The sequence below is a fragment of the Salmo salar genome, chromosome 09, assembly GCF_965601325.2.
Source record: "Salmo salar chromosome 09, fSalSal1, whole genome shotgun sequence".
Taxonomy (NCBI): Eukaryota; Metazoa; Chordata; class Actinopteri; order Salmoniformes; family Salmonidae; genus Salmo; species Salmo salar.
In genome coordinates, this window is record NC_138299.1 from 27,257,501 (window position 1) to 27,274,723 (window position 17,223).

Consider the following 17,223-nt stretch of genomic DNA (forward strand, 5'->3'; position numbering starts at 1 on the left):
CAGGCGTTTTGCTTCTGGTTGTGTGTGTGTGTGTGTGTGCGCGTTCAGATATTATGCTTCTGGTTGTGCGTGTGTGTGTGTGTGTAGGTGTGTGTGCGCTCAGGCATTATGCATCTGGTTGTGTGTGTGTGTGTGTGTGTATATAACAAAGCCTCTCGATGGAGGGGGGGTGTGTGGAATCAGGAGCAGGAGAGCAGAAGGGTTCCAGGAAAATCCACACTTTATTTTGGCGGTCCCGAAAGCACAACGACACACACAGGGGAGAAACTTCAACTCCGCTAGCTACAAGCAAATATGTCCACGGTAAACACATACAGTACAAAAGACAAACAACGCCCGTGGTGCAGGCACGCACCCCTTACATGCAGCCAACAGCAAAATAATCCCGCACACAGCCTAACCTGTAGCGGGGAAATATAAACCCACCGAAATCAGAAAAACAAGACACAGGTGTGTAAAACCAGACAGAACTAAATGAAAAGGAAAATGGGATCAGTGGCAGCTAGTAGGCCGGCGACGGCGACCGCCGAGCAGGGAGAGGAGCCACCTTTGGTCGAAGTCGTGACAGTGTGTGTGTGTGTGTGTGTGCGCACGTTCAAGCATTTTGCTTCTGGTTGTGTGTGCGCACGTTCAGGCATTTTGCTTCTGGTTGTGTGTGTGCGGTCGCGTTCAGGCCTTTTGCTTCTGTGTACGTGTGTGTTCAGGCATTTTGCGTTTGGTTGTATTTGTGTGCGTGCGTTCAGGCATTTTGCGTCTGGTTGTGTGCGCATTCAGACATTTTGCTTCTGGTTGTGTGTGCACTCGTGTTCAGGCATTTTGCTTCTTGTTGTGTGTGTGTGTGTGCGTGCGTGCGCGCGTTCAGTCATTTTGTTTCTGGTTGTACGCGCGCACTCAGGCATTTTGCTTCTGGTTGTGTGTGCGCGCACGCTTAGGCATTTTTCTTCTGGTTGTGTGTGCGCACGCGCGTTCAGGCATTTTGCTTCTGGTTGTGTGTCTGCGCATGTTCAGGCATTTTGCTTCTGGTTGTGTGTGCGCGTGTTCAGGCAAAATGCACATCTAACCAAGCTTGCAAAGTCAGGTTACCTCTATTAAAAAAGACTGCTCTAATAGCAAGTCCTGTAGATGCCCAACTAGAACACGCACCGTGTTCTCATCCAACACTAGAGACTTGGTCTTTTTTATATAATGCATTATTGTGGTCCAGATGTGATGAATAAAACAATTAAAAAAAGGAAAATTAGGCCCTCCGAGAATCTACCCCCCCACTGCTGTTTTGGTGCATAACATCATAGGCATGCTGACTAGTACCAGGCGTACTGTTTTGGTGCATAACATCATAGGCATGCTGACTAGTACCAGGCGTACTGTTTTGGTGCATAACATCATAGGCATGCTGACTAGTACCAGGCGTACTGTTTTGGTGCATAACATCATAGGCATGCTGACTAGTACCAGGCGTACTGTTTTGGTGCATAACATCATAGGCATGCTGACTAGTACCAGGCGTGCTGTTTTGGTGCATAACATCATAGGCATGCTGACTAGTACCAGGCGTACTGTTTTGGTGCATAACATCATAGGCATGCTGACTAGTACCAGGCGTGCTGTTTTGGTGCATAACATCATAGGCATGCTGACTAGTACCAGGCGTGCTGTTTTGGTGCATAACATCATAGGCATGCTGACTAGTACCAGGCGTGCTGTTTTGGTGCATAACATCATAGGCATGCTGACTAGTACCAGGCGTGCTGTTTTGGTGCATAACATCATAGGCATGCTGACTAGTACCAGGCGTGCTGTTTTGGTGCATAACATCATAGGCATGCTGACTAGTACCAGGCGTGCTGTTTTGGTGCATAACATCATAGGCATGCTGACTAGTACCAGGCGTGCTGTTTTGGTGCATAACATCATAGGCATGCTGACTAGTACCAGGCGTACTGTTTTGGTGCATAACATCATAGGCATGCTGACTAGTACCAGGCGTGCTGTTTTGGTGCATAACATCATAGGCATGCTGACTAGTACCAGGCGTACTGTTTTGGTGCATAACATCATAGGCATGCTGACTAGTACCAGGCGTGCTGTTTTGGTGCATAACATCATAGGCATGCTGACTAGTACCAGGCGTGCTGTTTTGGTGCATAACATCATAGGCATGCTGACTAGTACCAGGCGTGCTGTTTTGGTGCATAACATCATAGGCATGCTGACTAGTACCAGGCGTGCTGTTTTGGTGCATAACATCATAGGCATGCTGACTAGTACCAGGCGTGCTGTTTTGGTGCATAACATCATAGGCATGCTGACTAGTACCAGGCGTGCTGTTTTGGTGCATAACATCATAGGCATGCTGACTAGTACCAGGCGTACTGTTTTGGTGCATAACATCATAGGCATGCTGACTAGTACCAGGCGTACTGTTTTGGTGCATAACATCATAGGCATGCTGACTAGTACCAGGCGTACTGTTTTGGTGCATAACATCATAGGCATGCTGACTAGTACCAGGCGTACTGTTTTGGTGCATAACATCATAGGCATGCTGACTAGTACCAGGCGTACTGTTTTGGTGCATAACATCATAGGCATGCTGACTAGTACCAGGCGTACTGTTTTGGTGCATAACATCATAGGCATGCTGACTAGTACCAGGCGTACTGTTTTGGTGCATAACATCATAGGCATGCTGACTAGTACCAGGCGTACTGTTTTGGTGCATAACATCATAGGCATGCTGACTAGTACCAGGCGTACTGTTTTGGTGCATAACATCATAGGCATGCTGACTAGTACCAGGCGTACTGTTTTGGTGCATAACATCATAGGCATGCTGACTAGTACCAGGCGTACTGTTTTGGTGCATAACATCATAGGCATGCTGACTAGTACCAGGCGTACTGTTTTGGTGCATAACATCATAGGCATGCTGACTAGTACCAGGCGTACGCAAAGGAAGATTTTGCACACAGTGTGATCTGTATTAAATATTCAACAGACAGAAAAAAAATGGAAGGGGTATTATTTGGTCTGATATATAACATTGCCTCTGGGGATGACCTTGACAATCTTTTCACCTAGCCAATCAACCAAGATCAGGAAGGACAAGAGAAAGTGATGAAGCCATTTCAGAGTATGGAGACAGCCTACAGCTCTAATATATATTCCATTGAAGAAAAGGTCAAACGTTAATATTTATTATACAGTAATAGAATGGATTACAAAAAAAACTGCAAAAATAAAAATAAGTACAAAAAGTACAAAATACTACTTCTTACTGCAGTCTTGGGAATCTATCTTAGGCTGCAGTATGATTCTATATCCTTTTCCCTAAAATGTGCACTCATTCACTCCCCCTCATGGATTGAAAATAAATGGAATATGGTGCAACACCCATTATCCCATGCTTACACAAATTCAATGCTTTTGAATTCATGAGGGGAAGTGTAGGAATCAGTGCCTAAGGGGGTTGAAGGCTAAAAGCTGTATCTGGATCAGACCACTGTTTCCAGAAAGACCCTGCATCATAGTTCAGTGTCCCTCTATGATGATATAGCACGTCCCCTTAATAAGAGCCATAGATGAAAGGGCACAGTGAAATAAATGTCTATCGCCACCATCACTTCAGCTGTAGTACCACCTGTAAGGACACAAGGACACAAATACACACTATCAGGATACATGCACATAGAGTTGGATAGAGGGCTCTTGTACCACAGAGCCTGCTTTAGCAAAGACAGTGCCATTGAGGGCTTCCACCATTTTAAAGTAGTCAACTGGATGAGACTTACTATGGGTTAATTAAGAAAGGAGTGGTCAACTAATTAATTATACTCCTGAACAAACTTTCCATAAATGCAGGTGGCAGTAAATCACCAACATTTGATTGATACCTGTTCAGACAAAACACACTCCAGCATGGTAGACAGTGGTATGCACATTTTTTGTTTATTTATGAACTGCCAATACACTCAGAAGTAGACTACTTTATAATGGAGATAGCATGGGCAATGCCATTGAGGGCTGTAGTAGTAAGTATTGACGTGTTGAAAGTACTGAATTGTCTGTTCAGCCAGTTAACACAGCTCAAAAACCCATACAAGGCACTCAATCAGGGGTCTCTTCACATTTCCCAAGTCAACAACAGAGGCTGGGAGACACAGTGCTGTATAAAACAATGACTTCATCAAATTCTCTTCCACCTCAGGTAACTCGGGCAAGCAATAAAATCAATAAAAAAATAAAACATGAAACATCGCGGACTGTGGAGACACACCCCTCCACACATTATTCATAGTATTATTCTTTTTCTCTTAAAAAAAAATATATATATATAGTCATATTGTTCTTTAGTCGTAGTGTTTAAATGTGTTGCTGTTCTTGTCCATTAGTGTATTTTGGCATGTTTTATGTGGACCCCAGGAAGAATAGCTGCTGCTTCTTCAACAGTTAACTGGGATCCAAAGAAAAATCAAATCATATGAGATGGGCTCTCTATAAGTGTGTATCAAATGTACACTATCAGCACTGCAAAAACCACACACGAAAAATAACATACAGTCAGAACTGCTGTTGGGATACAAATATATTTTTCGGGATAAAAGCCCTTCTGTAATAGACAAATGTCTTCTAGGACAGAGGGAACGATTGGGAAAGAATAGTCCCTTTAAGTGAATGAGAGCGCAAAAACTGGCAGAAATCACCAGCTATTATGCTCCTGACATCAGTAGGTGAAAAGATAATGATATTAAACTATTGGTGGAACTGCCAAGAAAACAGTTCTCAAGCCATCCAAATCACACCCTCCACTGATGCTGGCCAAACGCTCACACACGCATACATACACGCGCAAGCACTCGTGCATCACTACGCACCACTAAAACATTGGCCAAACACGCTGACACAAACACATTTGATTGGCAATGATAATACACTAATTGTCATAATATGTGTGCGTGTACGTGTGTCCCTGAAGGTTTACCTTATTGGCAGCCTCCATTGAGCTGATGAGTGTTTGTAATTCCTCTCGGTTCATCTCGACAGACACAGGCTTCAGGGCCCCGTTCTCCTTCACGTCCAAACTGAGGTTGAGTAGAGGGGTCTGGAGAGACGAGATCTTATCGCTGGACAATGCCAGCTGAACAGAGACAGAGAGGCTTAGGATTCTAGTGTATAGAAATCATTGTGGTGGTGGTAGTAGTAGTAGTATGGTGAACCATACACGTCAGCATTTCACCCCATTTTAATTAATGACTGATATCACATAATGTATAAATACCAGGTAAAACCCAGTTGAAACAGGACTGTAAAAAAGCATAACTACTTTTTTATTTTGCCCTGTATGTCCCATTGAGATAAAAAATTAAATATATTTTTCAAGGGAGTCCTGATCAATCAGTTTACCAATCAAACAAAGATTGTTGTCTCCTCACTGTAATCCAGGGAATTCACCTTTATATGCCAGTCAAAGTCCTGGAGGGTGGAGCTGGACACGTTATTGGTCCTCTCCACCAGCGCCTGGCGGATCTCCTCCCGTCTGGCCCTCAAGACCTTCAGCACGGCCTCCCCGTACCCCCCGCCCACGTCTGCCAACGATGCCAGCACCTGCCCAAAGCAGAACAGGCTGGCAGTTGCATTAATAAATAAATCACTCATACTGTACAGTTAAAATAACTTAGGAAATAGGATTTCATTGTGTGGGATAATACATTGGCCGACATTACACAACAAACATGATACACAAAAACTGTCAACACAGAAGACACAGGACAATATTAATTTAAACAACATGTTTTTTTGTAAATATGTTCCTTAGCTCGGCTTTCACATCTGTTGCAACAGCTCCTGGTGATTATGCAATGAATATCAAATGGCTGGTCTTGTTTCAATCTGCCTGTAATTCTATTTACACATATAAAATATTCAGTTAATTAGTTTCTCAAATGAAACAGATGAGTCTGTGTGTCCCTGTAATTGTTCATAAATATTGTCAATATGGCTGGAGGAGATGGTTGCCGTTTTATGGTCCCCTAACCAATGTTTTTTCGCGTTATTCGTAACTTATTTTGTACAGAATATTTCTGCCACCATCTCTTATGACCGAAAAGAGCTTCTAGATATCAGGACAGCGATTACTCACCTTGTACTGGAAGATTTTTTCTGTAACGAGTCAGACGCAAAGGATTTACTTCAGACACCCGACAAGGCCCTCGTCCCCATCATTCGCAGGAGAAAGAGACAGGGACGTAGGGGTGCCTTGTAAGGATCCGACGGAGAGTGGGTAATCTGCCTTTACCATCAGTCCTATTAGCCAACGTACAATCATTGGATAACAAAATAGACAAACTACAATCACGTATATCCTACCAATGGGACATTAAAAACTATAATATCTTATGTTTCACCGAGTCGTGGCTGAATGACGATATGAATAACATACAGCTGGCGGGTTTTACACTGCATTGGCAAGATAGAACAGCCGCCTCCAGTAAGAGAAGAGAAGGTGGCGGTCTGTGTATATTTGTAAACAGCTGGTGCATGAAATCTAATAGTAAGGAAGTCTCGAGGTTTTGCTCGCCTGATAAGCTGTAGACCACACTATTTACCAAGATAGTTTTCATTAAAATTCTTCGTAAATGTCTATTTACCACCACAAACTATTGCTGGTACTAAGTCCGCACTCAATGAGCTGTATACGGCCATAAGCAAACAGGAAAACTCATCCAGAGGTGGCGTGCCTAGTGGCCGAGGATTTAATGCAGGGAAACTTAAATCTGTTTTACCTCATTTCTACCAGCATGTTAAATGAGCAACCAGAGGGGGAAAAAAATAATAATACTTTAGACCACCTTTACTCCACACACAGAGATGCGTACAAAGCTCTCCCTCACCCTCCATTTGGCAAATCTGACCATAATTCTATCCTCCTGATTCCTGCTTACAAGCAAAAACTAAAGCAGGAAAAACCAGTGACTCGGTCAATAAAGAAGTGGTCAGATAACGCAGATGCTAAGCTACAGGACTGTTATGCTAGCACAGACAACATCCGCACTGAGCTAAAGGGTAGAGCTACCGCTTTCAAGGAGTGGAACACTAACCTGGAAGCTTATAAGATATCCTGCAATGCCCTCCGGTGAACCATCATACAGGCAAAGCGTCAATACAGGACTAAGATTGAATCGTACTACACCGGCTCCGACGCTCGTCGGATGTGGTAGGGCTTGCAAACTGTTACAGACTACAAAGGGAAGCAGAGCTGCGAGCTGCCCACTGACACGAGCATACCAGACGAGCTAAATTATTTCTATGCTCTGATCGAGGCAAGCAACACTGAAGCATGCATGAGAGCATCAGCTGTTCCGGAGCGACTGTGTGATCACGCTCTCCGTAGCCGATGTGAGTAAGACCTTTAAACAGGTCAACATTCACAAGGCCACAAGGCCACAAGGCCAGACAGATTACCAGGACGTGTACTCCGAGGATGTGCTGACCAACTGGCAAGTGTCTTCACTGACATGTTCAATCTGTCCCTGACTGAGTCTGTAATACCAACATGTTTCAAGCAGACCACCATAGTCCCTGTGCCCAATAACACTAAGGTAACCTGCCTAAATTACTATTGACTCGTAGCACTCACGTCTGTAACCATGAAGTGCTTTGAAAGGCTGGTCATAGCAACACCATTATTCCAGAAACCCTAGACCCACTCCAATTTGCATACCGCCCCAACATATCCACAGATGATGCAATCTCTATTGCACTCCACACTGCCCTTTCCCACCTGGATAAAATGAACACCTATGTGAGAATGCTATTCACTGACTACAGCTCAGCGTTCAACACCATAGTGCCCTCAAAGTTCATCACTAAGCTAAGGACCCTGGGAATAAACACCTCCCTCCGCAACTGGATCCTGGACTTAATGACAGGCCGCCCCCCAGGTGGTGAGGGTAGGTAACAACACATCCACGCTGTTCCTCAACACGGGAGCCCCTCAGGGGTGCGTGCTCAGTCCCCTCCTGTACTTCCTGTTCACTCATGACTGCATGGCCAGGCATGACTCCAACACCATCATTAAGTTTGCCGATCACACAACAGTGGTAGGCCTGATCACCGACTACGGTGAGACAGCCTATAGGGAGGAGGTCAGAGACCTGGCTGTGTGGTGCCAGGATAACAACCTCTCCCTCAATGTGATCAAGGCAAAGGAGATGATTGTGGACAACGGGAAAAGGAGGACCGAGCATGCCCCCATTCTCATCGACGGGGCTGTAGTGGAGCAGGTTGAGAGCTTCAAGTTCCTTGGTGTCCACATCACCAACAAACTATCATGGTCCAAAAACACCAAGACCGTAGTGAAGAGGGCACGACAAAGTCTATTCCCCCTCAGAAGACTGAAAAGATTTGGCATGGGTCTTCAGATCCTCAAATAGTTCGAAGGCTGCACCATCGAGAGCATCCTGACTGGTTGCATCACTGGTATGGCAACTGCTCGGCCACTACAGAGGGTAGTGCGTATGACCCAGTACATCACTGGGGCCAAGCTTCCTGCCATCCAGGACCTCTATACCAGGCGGTGTCAGAGGAAGATCCTAAAAATGGTCAAATACTCCAGCCACCCTAGTCATAGACTGTTCTCCCTGCTCCCGCATGGCAAGCAGTACCGGAGCGCCAAGTCTAGGTCCAAAAGGCTTCTTAACAGCTTCTACCCCCAAGCCATAAGACTCCTGAACAGCTAATCAATTGGCTACCCAGACTATTTGCATTATCCCCCTCTCTTTTACGCTGCTGCTTCTCTGTTTATTATGTATGCATAGTCACTTTATCTCTACCTACATGTACATATTACCTCAATTACCTCGACTAACCTGTACCCTCCCGCACATTGACTCTGTTCCGGTAGCCCCCGTATATAGCCTCACTACTGTTATTTTACTGCTGCTCTTTAATTATTTTTTACTTAACTCTTATTTTTCTTACAACTGCATTGTTGGTTAAGGGCTTGTGAGTATTTCACTGTAAGATGATCTACACCTGTTGTATTTGGCACATGTGACAAATAAGATTTGATTTAACTCGTTACTGAAATAACTTCGCTACTGAAATAACTAATATGTAACTTTTAGCACTTGAAAATGTAGACCTAGGTGTTGGCATTGAATGTTACTATGCTGTGCCAAAGATACATTCTATGGAAACAGTATGATTGATGCCTGGTTGAACTTTCCTCCTGAGTGCCAAACAACACAGCAACCTGAAACCAACACAGTGTATACACCTGACACACTCAACCCATGGTCTACTCTGCAGCCATAACAAACACAACCTACCACGCACTGCAGCCCTCACACAGGGGGTGCCCATTTTTGTTCTTGCTCAGCAAAAACACAGCACCCCCGGAGCATCCCCCAGGAATGGATTAAGAAACACTGACCTAACCCTACACTCTTCATATTCCCCCAACCAACCCAACACACTATACTTCAGCCATCAAGAGGCCCTACACAAACCCAATACACACTGAAGAGTCAAACACCCTGTGACTGACATAGAACCTTCAAAAACTAGTGAGTCACTGCATTGCACACCTTAGAAACCCAACTCCCGTCACATCTGAGTCAATGGTCAGCCATGCATGGAACATGACTGTCAAACATGCATGATACAACTCCAAACTCACTGACTCCTAGCTCACCTCTTCGTCTGGGGTGTTCTTACCGACGGCGAGCCGGAACAGAGAGGAGAGGGAGTCGAGGAGCTCCATCCATTCTACAAGGGACCACATGTCACCATAGTCTGCCATCCGAGGGGACTCCCGCCCACATACACCATCCACCACCCTGTGTAATAGCTGGGGGAAAGAAAATGTGTATCATCATCATGATGATGGTAGCCTATGATGGGATTTAATCTACCCACCAAAACACGTCAGTAAACAATGCCATGCCCATGTTTGTGTGGAGGTCATAGTGTTTTGGAGTAACTGCATGCTTTGGATTTACAATCAAGCATAATGCTCCCTCTGCTGGTCAATTGTTGGTTCAGTGTGTGCTTATGACAATGACATCGGCACACTTTGCCAAATCGAGCCCTAACAGCGACACCCAGGCAATCCTGGATTAGACGGGTTTAAATAATATGATGACAGCTTCACAAAGCCTATCATAAGTAAAGTTGAAGTAATTACCATATCCTTTCAGACCTACTGGAGTATTTATAGGGGCGGTTTACGATTGAGTATTGATATGGTTTCCTAATGGTTAGATACAGAAAACACACAATGGATCATCAATACACATTGTATCTGAATTGGGGAGCTTGCAACAACATTGTAAGCTACATTGTTACGAAAGTAATACAAATCACATTTTAGCCCTTGATTGAGAGCATAATATCCTGTTTTCACATTACAAAAACAGCCCAGAGGGTACTCAACAGCCTCTGTTGTATCGTCTCATCTGAATGTACAAGCAAAGAGTATTTAGTCTATTGGATTGTAAACCTAATGGAAATCCTTTCTCCTCCTTCTGTAATACTATGTAGTTTGGTAGAGCATGGCGTTTGGAACACCAGGATAGTGGGTTCAATTCCCGACTGTATGTCAATTTGTTTAAAAACGTCTGCTAGGTGGCATACATTACAATGGCCTGTTGCCATGTAAAAAAAAGTAAACGCATGCACGGGTTCTCCTGATATTGCATTGTCTACCTCCAGGACAGTGGTGAGAAAATGCGACATGTATGAATCAAGGAAATTAATGTATTATACTTACTTTTGGACATTCTTCAGGACGTAATTTGGCAAGTAAATGTACCATGTTTTGTTGTCGAGTTTCGCCTTCCTTGTAAAACGTCACGAATCAGCTGATAAGTGATCACATGGTAAACCGGGGAAATCTGCTGTTTCCTGAGAGTACTTTTTCAGCGTGGCTCAACATTGGGATTTTTAATTGTCATAACTCAAACTGGTCCATAAACAAAGGGCGGCTTCAAGTGGACAACTTTGTCAAGACTAGAGGGAATACAGTTTATGTCAAATTGACGTCTACATTTTTTGGGGGCATATTAGCCAACCCAAACCCTTTTCCAAAAGTATCCAAATTCTCCCCGCCTGCTGCGTAAGTTAAATGAAGAAAAATGACTTTTTTTTTCTTCAGATTTGTAAAACTATTTACAATCTTTAAAACGTATACAAAATAAAATGTATTCGCTACATGTCTGTATTTGGTTTGATATAACGTTAATTTATATTTTTTTATTCTCTTATTTGTGTAATCCCTCTGGCTGTTCTGTTTGTGTTTTGCATGTTGCGGTTTAATTAACAAAATAACTTACTACGAAAAGTGAATTCTGACATAATGTATGCCGTGTTGTCAAACCCCCGCCTTTCAAAGTGTGTTGCATTTTGGGGATACAAAATAATCAGATTTGCCGACTACATCAGACAGGAAGAGGCAAAGCGAGAGGTTTTACTCAGCTTTTCAAAGTATGTCCACGAAAATAACTCCACGAAGTGAGGAAATTTTGTATGGAGGTCAATCAATAAGAGTGTGGAATTTGGTCAACAAAACATGTAATTGCACATTTGCTAAGTGATGTTTATTTGATCGAATAAAAGTTATGAATGTACTGACGCAAGTGGCATTTCGGCAACTAGGTGTGAAAAAAAACGACTTTAAATTGGAGTTGTCTGTTGTCATAGAGATATATAGAGGACTCTGTTTTTGCGTGTACGTTGCCATGGAGGGCTTTCACCATTTTAAAGTAGTCAACTGGGTGGGGATTCCGACGAGTTGGGAGTAATCAGCCAATGGAAAAATAAGAAAATGGACTACTTTTAAAATAGAGAGAGCCTCAATGCCGCTGTCCATGCTGTCACAGACGCTATGACGGTACAGATACAAATGTGAGTCCTCCATCTAGCTCTATGCCTTCTCATTAGCTAGGTAACGTTACTGGTAGCTAACGTTTGCTAGCTAAAGAGACAAACAAAATACACTAACTGAACGGATGAACAGAATTTTCAAGAAGAATGATTGAAAAAACGCTATAGAAATATGATTATATTAATATACTGAGGTAATGATAAAACAAGCGCCGTCGAAGCTACAATCAGGCTGACAGGAAGCTATGTATCGGGTAGGAAGTGGACGTTGCTACGTTGTGCAAAAGGTCTATAGAGAAAAACACTAGAGCTTTGGTGGGCGGGCTTTTCCTTCCGACCAGTACTTTCAAACAGGGTGCCAGGGTTAGTCTTGGAAGCACGCTTTCCACTATGCAAAATATGAATCAAATTTGTTGAAATTACATTCACAGAATTTGAAAGTTACAGCAAGGCGTTGGTGAGGACGCTATGTAGCAACTTGTCATTTGGTCGAAACTATTTAGATTAGAAAATGATTGTTTGCTCTGTAGTTAGTTGGTTGGCTTTGCTAGTTAGCAAGCTGATATCTGTTCAAATTGGCTAACGTTAGTTAGCTTGCTAACGTTAGTTAGCTTGCTAACGATGTTTTGAGGAGAACAGGCTAGCTCCCTGTCGACTCAACAGGGAATGGGGGAGAAGATTAGATGTACAGTTGCTTCAATCGGGGTGTTGGAGTACCCAGACGAAATGGCGGCAAACTGCCACAGAGATAAAAAATAAAGTGCGGTTTCTCAGATTCTATCTTAATTAGAGAGTTAGACGTCAATGTTGAACCAATGCAATGATATACATTTTATTGGCTTACTATTAGCTGCTTTTCCTGAAAATGTTTCTGATATACAGTACCAGTGAAAAGTTTGGACACCTACTCATTCCAGCGTTTTTCTTTATTTTTACTATTTTCTACATTGTATAATAGTAAATGCATCAAAACTATGAATACACACATGGAATCATGTAGTAACCAAAAAAGTGTTGAATAAAAATATGTTATATTTGAGGTTCTTCAAAGTAGCCATCCTTTGCCTTGAGGACAGCGTTGTGAGCTCTTGGCATTCTCTCAACCAGCTTCATGAGGTAGTCACCTGGAATGCATTTCAATTAACAGGTGTGCCTTGTTAAAAGTTAATTTGTGTAATTTCTTTCCTTAATGTGTTTGAGCCAATCAGTTGTGTTGTGACAAGGTAGGGGTGGTATACAGAAGATCGCCCTATTTGGTAAAAGACCAAGTCCATATTATGGCAAGAACAGCTCAACTAAGCAAAGACAAACGACAGTCCATCATTACTTTAAGACATGAAGGTCAGTCAATCCAGAACATTTCAAGAACTTTTAAAGTTTCTTCAGTTGCAAGCAGGGGCGGAAATCGACGGGGGGGACACGACCCCCCCATCCTGGGAAAAATATGATTTGTCCCCCCCAATATATCACTGAAACATAACTATGTAATTTAAATAATATTAATAATACGCAATGAAAGCAATTGTGCTGATTATAGACACTTAATAGCGCGTTTTTAAGTTTCAAAAGATTGCGACCCCGCCCTTTGCCTCACAATGGTTTGATCCACTGCCAGTTCCTTAGCTTGCGACGTAACTGCCATGAGGTTCATCCAGTCAATCGCGCACACACACACTAGCTAAATATGCAGAGCTAGCGCGCAAATATTAACTATTAAGCTAGCTAGTACCTATTACATTTATGTGGCGTCGTCAAAGATGGAATCAGCATGCAGATGATGTTAGTGCTTCAAAGTCCCTGTGATAAGGTTAGCGATAAACTGAAGTCCAAACTGAACAGAACTACACTCTCATCTACCTTTGTCTTAAATATATTTAATGGTCTCGTTGCAAAAGCTAAATTGTCGCAAGGGAACTTTTATTTATTTAATTTCACCTTTATTTAACCCGGGTAGCAAAGATTATAGCAAACACCACTGAAACTGAATTGGTGCTCGCTAGCTTTGCAAATTCAGCTATTGTTGGAAGCCAGCCAATATGAAACAAACTATTAAAATTACAAAAGGTTGCAGCATATGTTGTGTAAATGGTGAACTCATACAGCTGTCAACTCTTGTCATTTTAATCCGTTTCACATTTGCTAGCTACCTTTTAGATCGAAGCCCAAATAGAATGATAAAAGATAAGATGATAGAAGCCCATCTCCTACTGTAAATAACCTACACACTGTGTGTGTGTGTGTAGCCAGCCAGCCAGGTAGAAAAATGGCAGAAAAATAAAAGACGGACATCAGAGTATTTTTCAACACACCAAAACGCATAGTAAGAACCCTAGTAGCCTAATATCTCAAAGACTAGTTGATTAAATGTTCATAAGAAAGAAATGAACTTCTAATGGAAATGTTTCACAATGATGTCATTAGGCAGAGCAGGCAACAGATGGCACACAGACAGCAGAGTTGGGGACAGATATGCAGGGACAGACTGGCAGAGACAGGGAGTCTCAGGTAAGTTTGTTGAGTGTTTGTTTGGCAACATTATGAAAGGTTCTCAATTTTTTTGACTTGTAAAATAGGAACATAATTGGAAAATGCCATGGATACCCCCACTCTCAACTTAAACTGGTGACTGAACTAAGATTTGTTAAAGGCAATGGTATTGCTGTTGTGATTAGTTGTGTAGTTTTGGGTACCGGTAGTTAGGAGTACGGCAAACACCTTATTTCTTTGGTTCCTAAATATACATTTACCATATTACAATGTAGGCTATGTGTTACAGCACTACTTTTGGTGTCCCCCTCAGGAATTGCTCTTGAGAAAATTTCATGTAATTGTCCCCTCCAAAGTGGATATCAGATTTTCGCCTCTGGTTGCAAGTCGCAAAAACCATCAAGCACTATGATGAAACTGGCTCTCATGAGGACCACCACATGAAAGGAAGACCCAGAGTTACCTTTGATGCAGAGGATAAGTACATTAGTTAACTGCATTCAGATCGCAATCCAAATAAATGCTTGAGTTCAAGTAACAGATACATCTCAACATCAACTGTTCAGATGAGAACAAACTCTACTAAAGGACACCAATAAGAAGAGACTTGCTTGGGTCAAGAAACACGAGCAATGGACATTAGACCGGTGGAAATCTGTCCTTTTGATCTGATGAGTCCAAATTGGAGATTTTTGGTTCCAACCACTGTGTCTTTGTGAGATGCAGAGTAGGTGAATTGATGATCTCTGCACGTGTGGTTCCCACTGTGAAGCATGGAGGAGGTGTGGGGTCGCAGACACTGATTTATTTAGAATGCAAAAGACACTTAACCAGCATGGCTACCACAGCATTCTGCAGCAATACACCATCCCATCTGGTTTCCTCTTAGTGGGACTATCATTTATTTTTCAACAGGACAATGACCCAAAACACACCTCCAGGCTGTGTAAGGGCTATTTGACCAAGGAGGAGAGTGATGGAGTGCTGCATCAGATGACCTGGCCTCCACAATCACCTGACCTCAACCCAATTGCGATGGTTTGGGATGAGTTGGACCGCAGAGTGAAGGAAAAGGATCAGCTTGTCTTGTCTGGAACCAGTGCAGATCTAGGATCATTGTTGCTTTTTAGATCATAATGTATCAAATTACATGGACTGGTGGGACCTGACCCTAGAGCAGCACTCCTACTCTTGGATGCTTTGTGAATATGGGCCCTGGTGTAATGTGTGATCTTAGGCATACCCCCACCCACCATTCTTTCTTTCTGTATATCCCCTGATAGAGGACCTGAACCCCTGGTCATGCTGTCGTTCTGAGTGCAGCTGTGGACCCATGGCCTGATTTCACTGTGCATGCTACCTTGTCCCTCCCGGACCCCTGCTAATCAAGCTTAGCCAGGTAGTCACTGTGCTTCTGTGTGGAGATGAAACATCTGCGTGTTACAAAGCCACATGCTCTATGTATTGATGCCTGATGTATTGTTCTCTCTACCTTCTTGCCCTTTGTGCTGTTGTCTTTGCCCAATAATGTTTCTACCTTGTTTTGTGCTTCTACCATGTGTTGCTACTCTGCTGTGTTGATGCCATGCAATGTTGTTGTCTTAGGTCTCTCTTTATGTAGTGTTGTGATGTGTGTTTTGACCTATATTAAATTTTTTATTTTTAATCCCAGCCCCCTACCCCGCAGGAGTCCTTTTGCCTTTTGGTAGGCCGTCATTGTAAATACAAATTTGTTCTTAACTGACTTGCCTAGTTAAATAAAGGTAAAATAAGAAGTTGTCTCTGCTCTATGAAGGTGTTTTAATGGGCTGATGTGGGTAATAATAATACAAAGATCACCATTGTAAATGTATTTTCTCTTAAAGCTTTTGGCCTTTTTATGCCATTGTGTTTACCACTGTATACACACACACATATAGTGCATTCGGAAAGTATTCAGACCCCTTGACTTTCTCCACATTGTTACATTACAGCTTTATTCTAAAATATATATATATTTTTTTATCCCTCAATCTACACACTACCCCATAATGATAAAGCAAAAATAAATATCACATTTACATAAGTATTTAACTAGGCAAGTCAGTTAAGAACAAATTATTATTTACAATGGCGGCCTACCAAAAGGCAAAAGACCACCTGTGGGGACGGGGCTGGGATTAAAATAAATAAATAACAGGACAAAACACACATCACGACAAGAGAGACGTAAGACAACAACATAGCAAGGCAGCAACACAACAACATGGTAGCAACACAACATGGTAGCAGCACAAAACATGGTACAAACATTGGGCACAGACAACAGCACAAAGGGCAAGAAGGTAGAGACAACAATACATCACGCAAAGCAGCCACAACTGTCAGTAAGAGTGTCCATGATTGAGTCTTTGAATGATGAGATTGAGATAAAACTGTCCAGTTTGAGTGTTTGTTGCAGCTCGTTCCAGTCGCTAGCTGCAGCGAACTGAAAAGAGGAGCGACCCAGGGATGTGTGTGCTTTGGGGACATTTAACAGAATGTGACTGGCAGAACGGGTGTTGTATGTGGAGCTTGAGGGCTGCAGTAGATCTCAGATAGGGGGGAGTGAGGCCTAAGAGGGTTTTATAAATAAGCATCAAGCATCTTGTGACAGGTATACAGAGATGACCAGTTTACAGAGGAGTATAGAGTGCAGTGATGTGTCCTATAAGGAGCATTGGTGCCAAATCTGATGGCCGAATGGTAAAGAACATCTAGCCGCTCGAGAGCACCCTTACCTGCTGATCTATAAATTATGTCTCCGTAATCTAGCATGGGTAGGATGGTCATCTGAATCAAGGTTAATTTGGCAGCTGGGGTGAAAGAGGAGCG

At 42.9% G+C, this 17,223-nt stretch overlaps 1 protein-coding gene across 1 annotated transcript; it reads right to left on the minus strand.

Moving 5' to 3' along the window:
* Positions 1–202: 202 nt before the first annotated feature.
* Positions 203–11,136, minus strand: LOC106611139 (COMM domain-containing protein 8). The gene is made up of 5 exons (XM_014211034.3): positions 10,772–11,136; positions 9,695–9,850; positions 5,452–5,604; positions 4,982–5,137; positions 203–3,640 (listed from the first exon to the last, which is right to left on the minus strand). The coding sequence occupies exons 1-5, from the start codon at positions 10,814–10,816 to the stop codon at positions 3,620–3,622; spliced, it is 531 nt and encodes a 176-aa protein (XP_014066509.1). The 5' UTR covers positions 10,817–11,136; the 3' UTR covers positions 203–3,619.
* Positions 11,137–17,223: the final 6,087 nt, after the last annotated feature.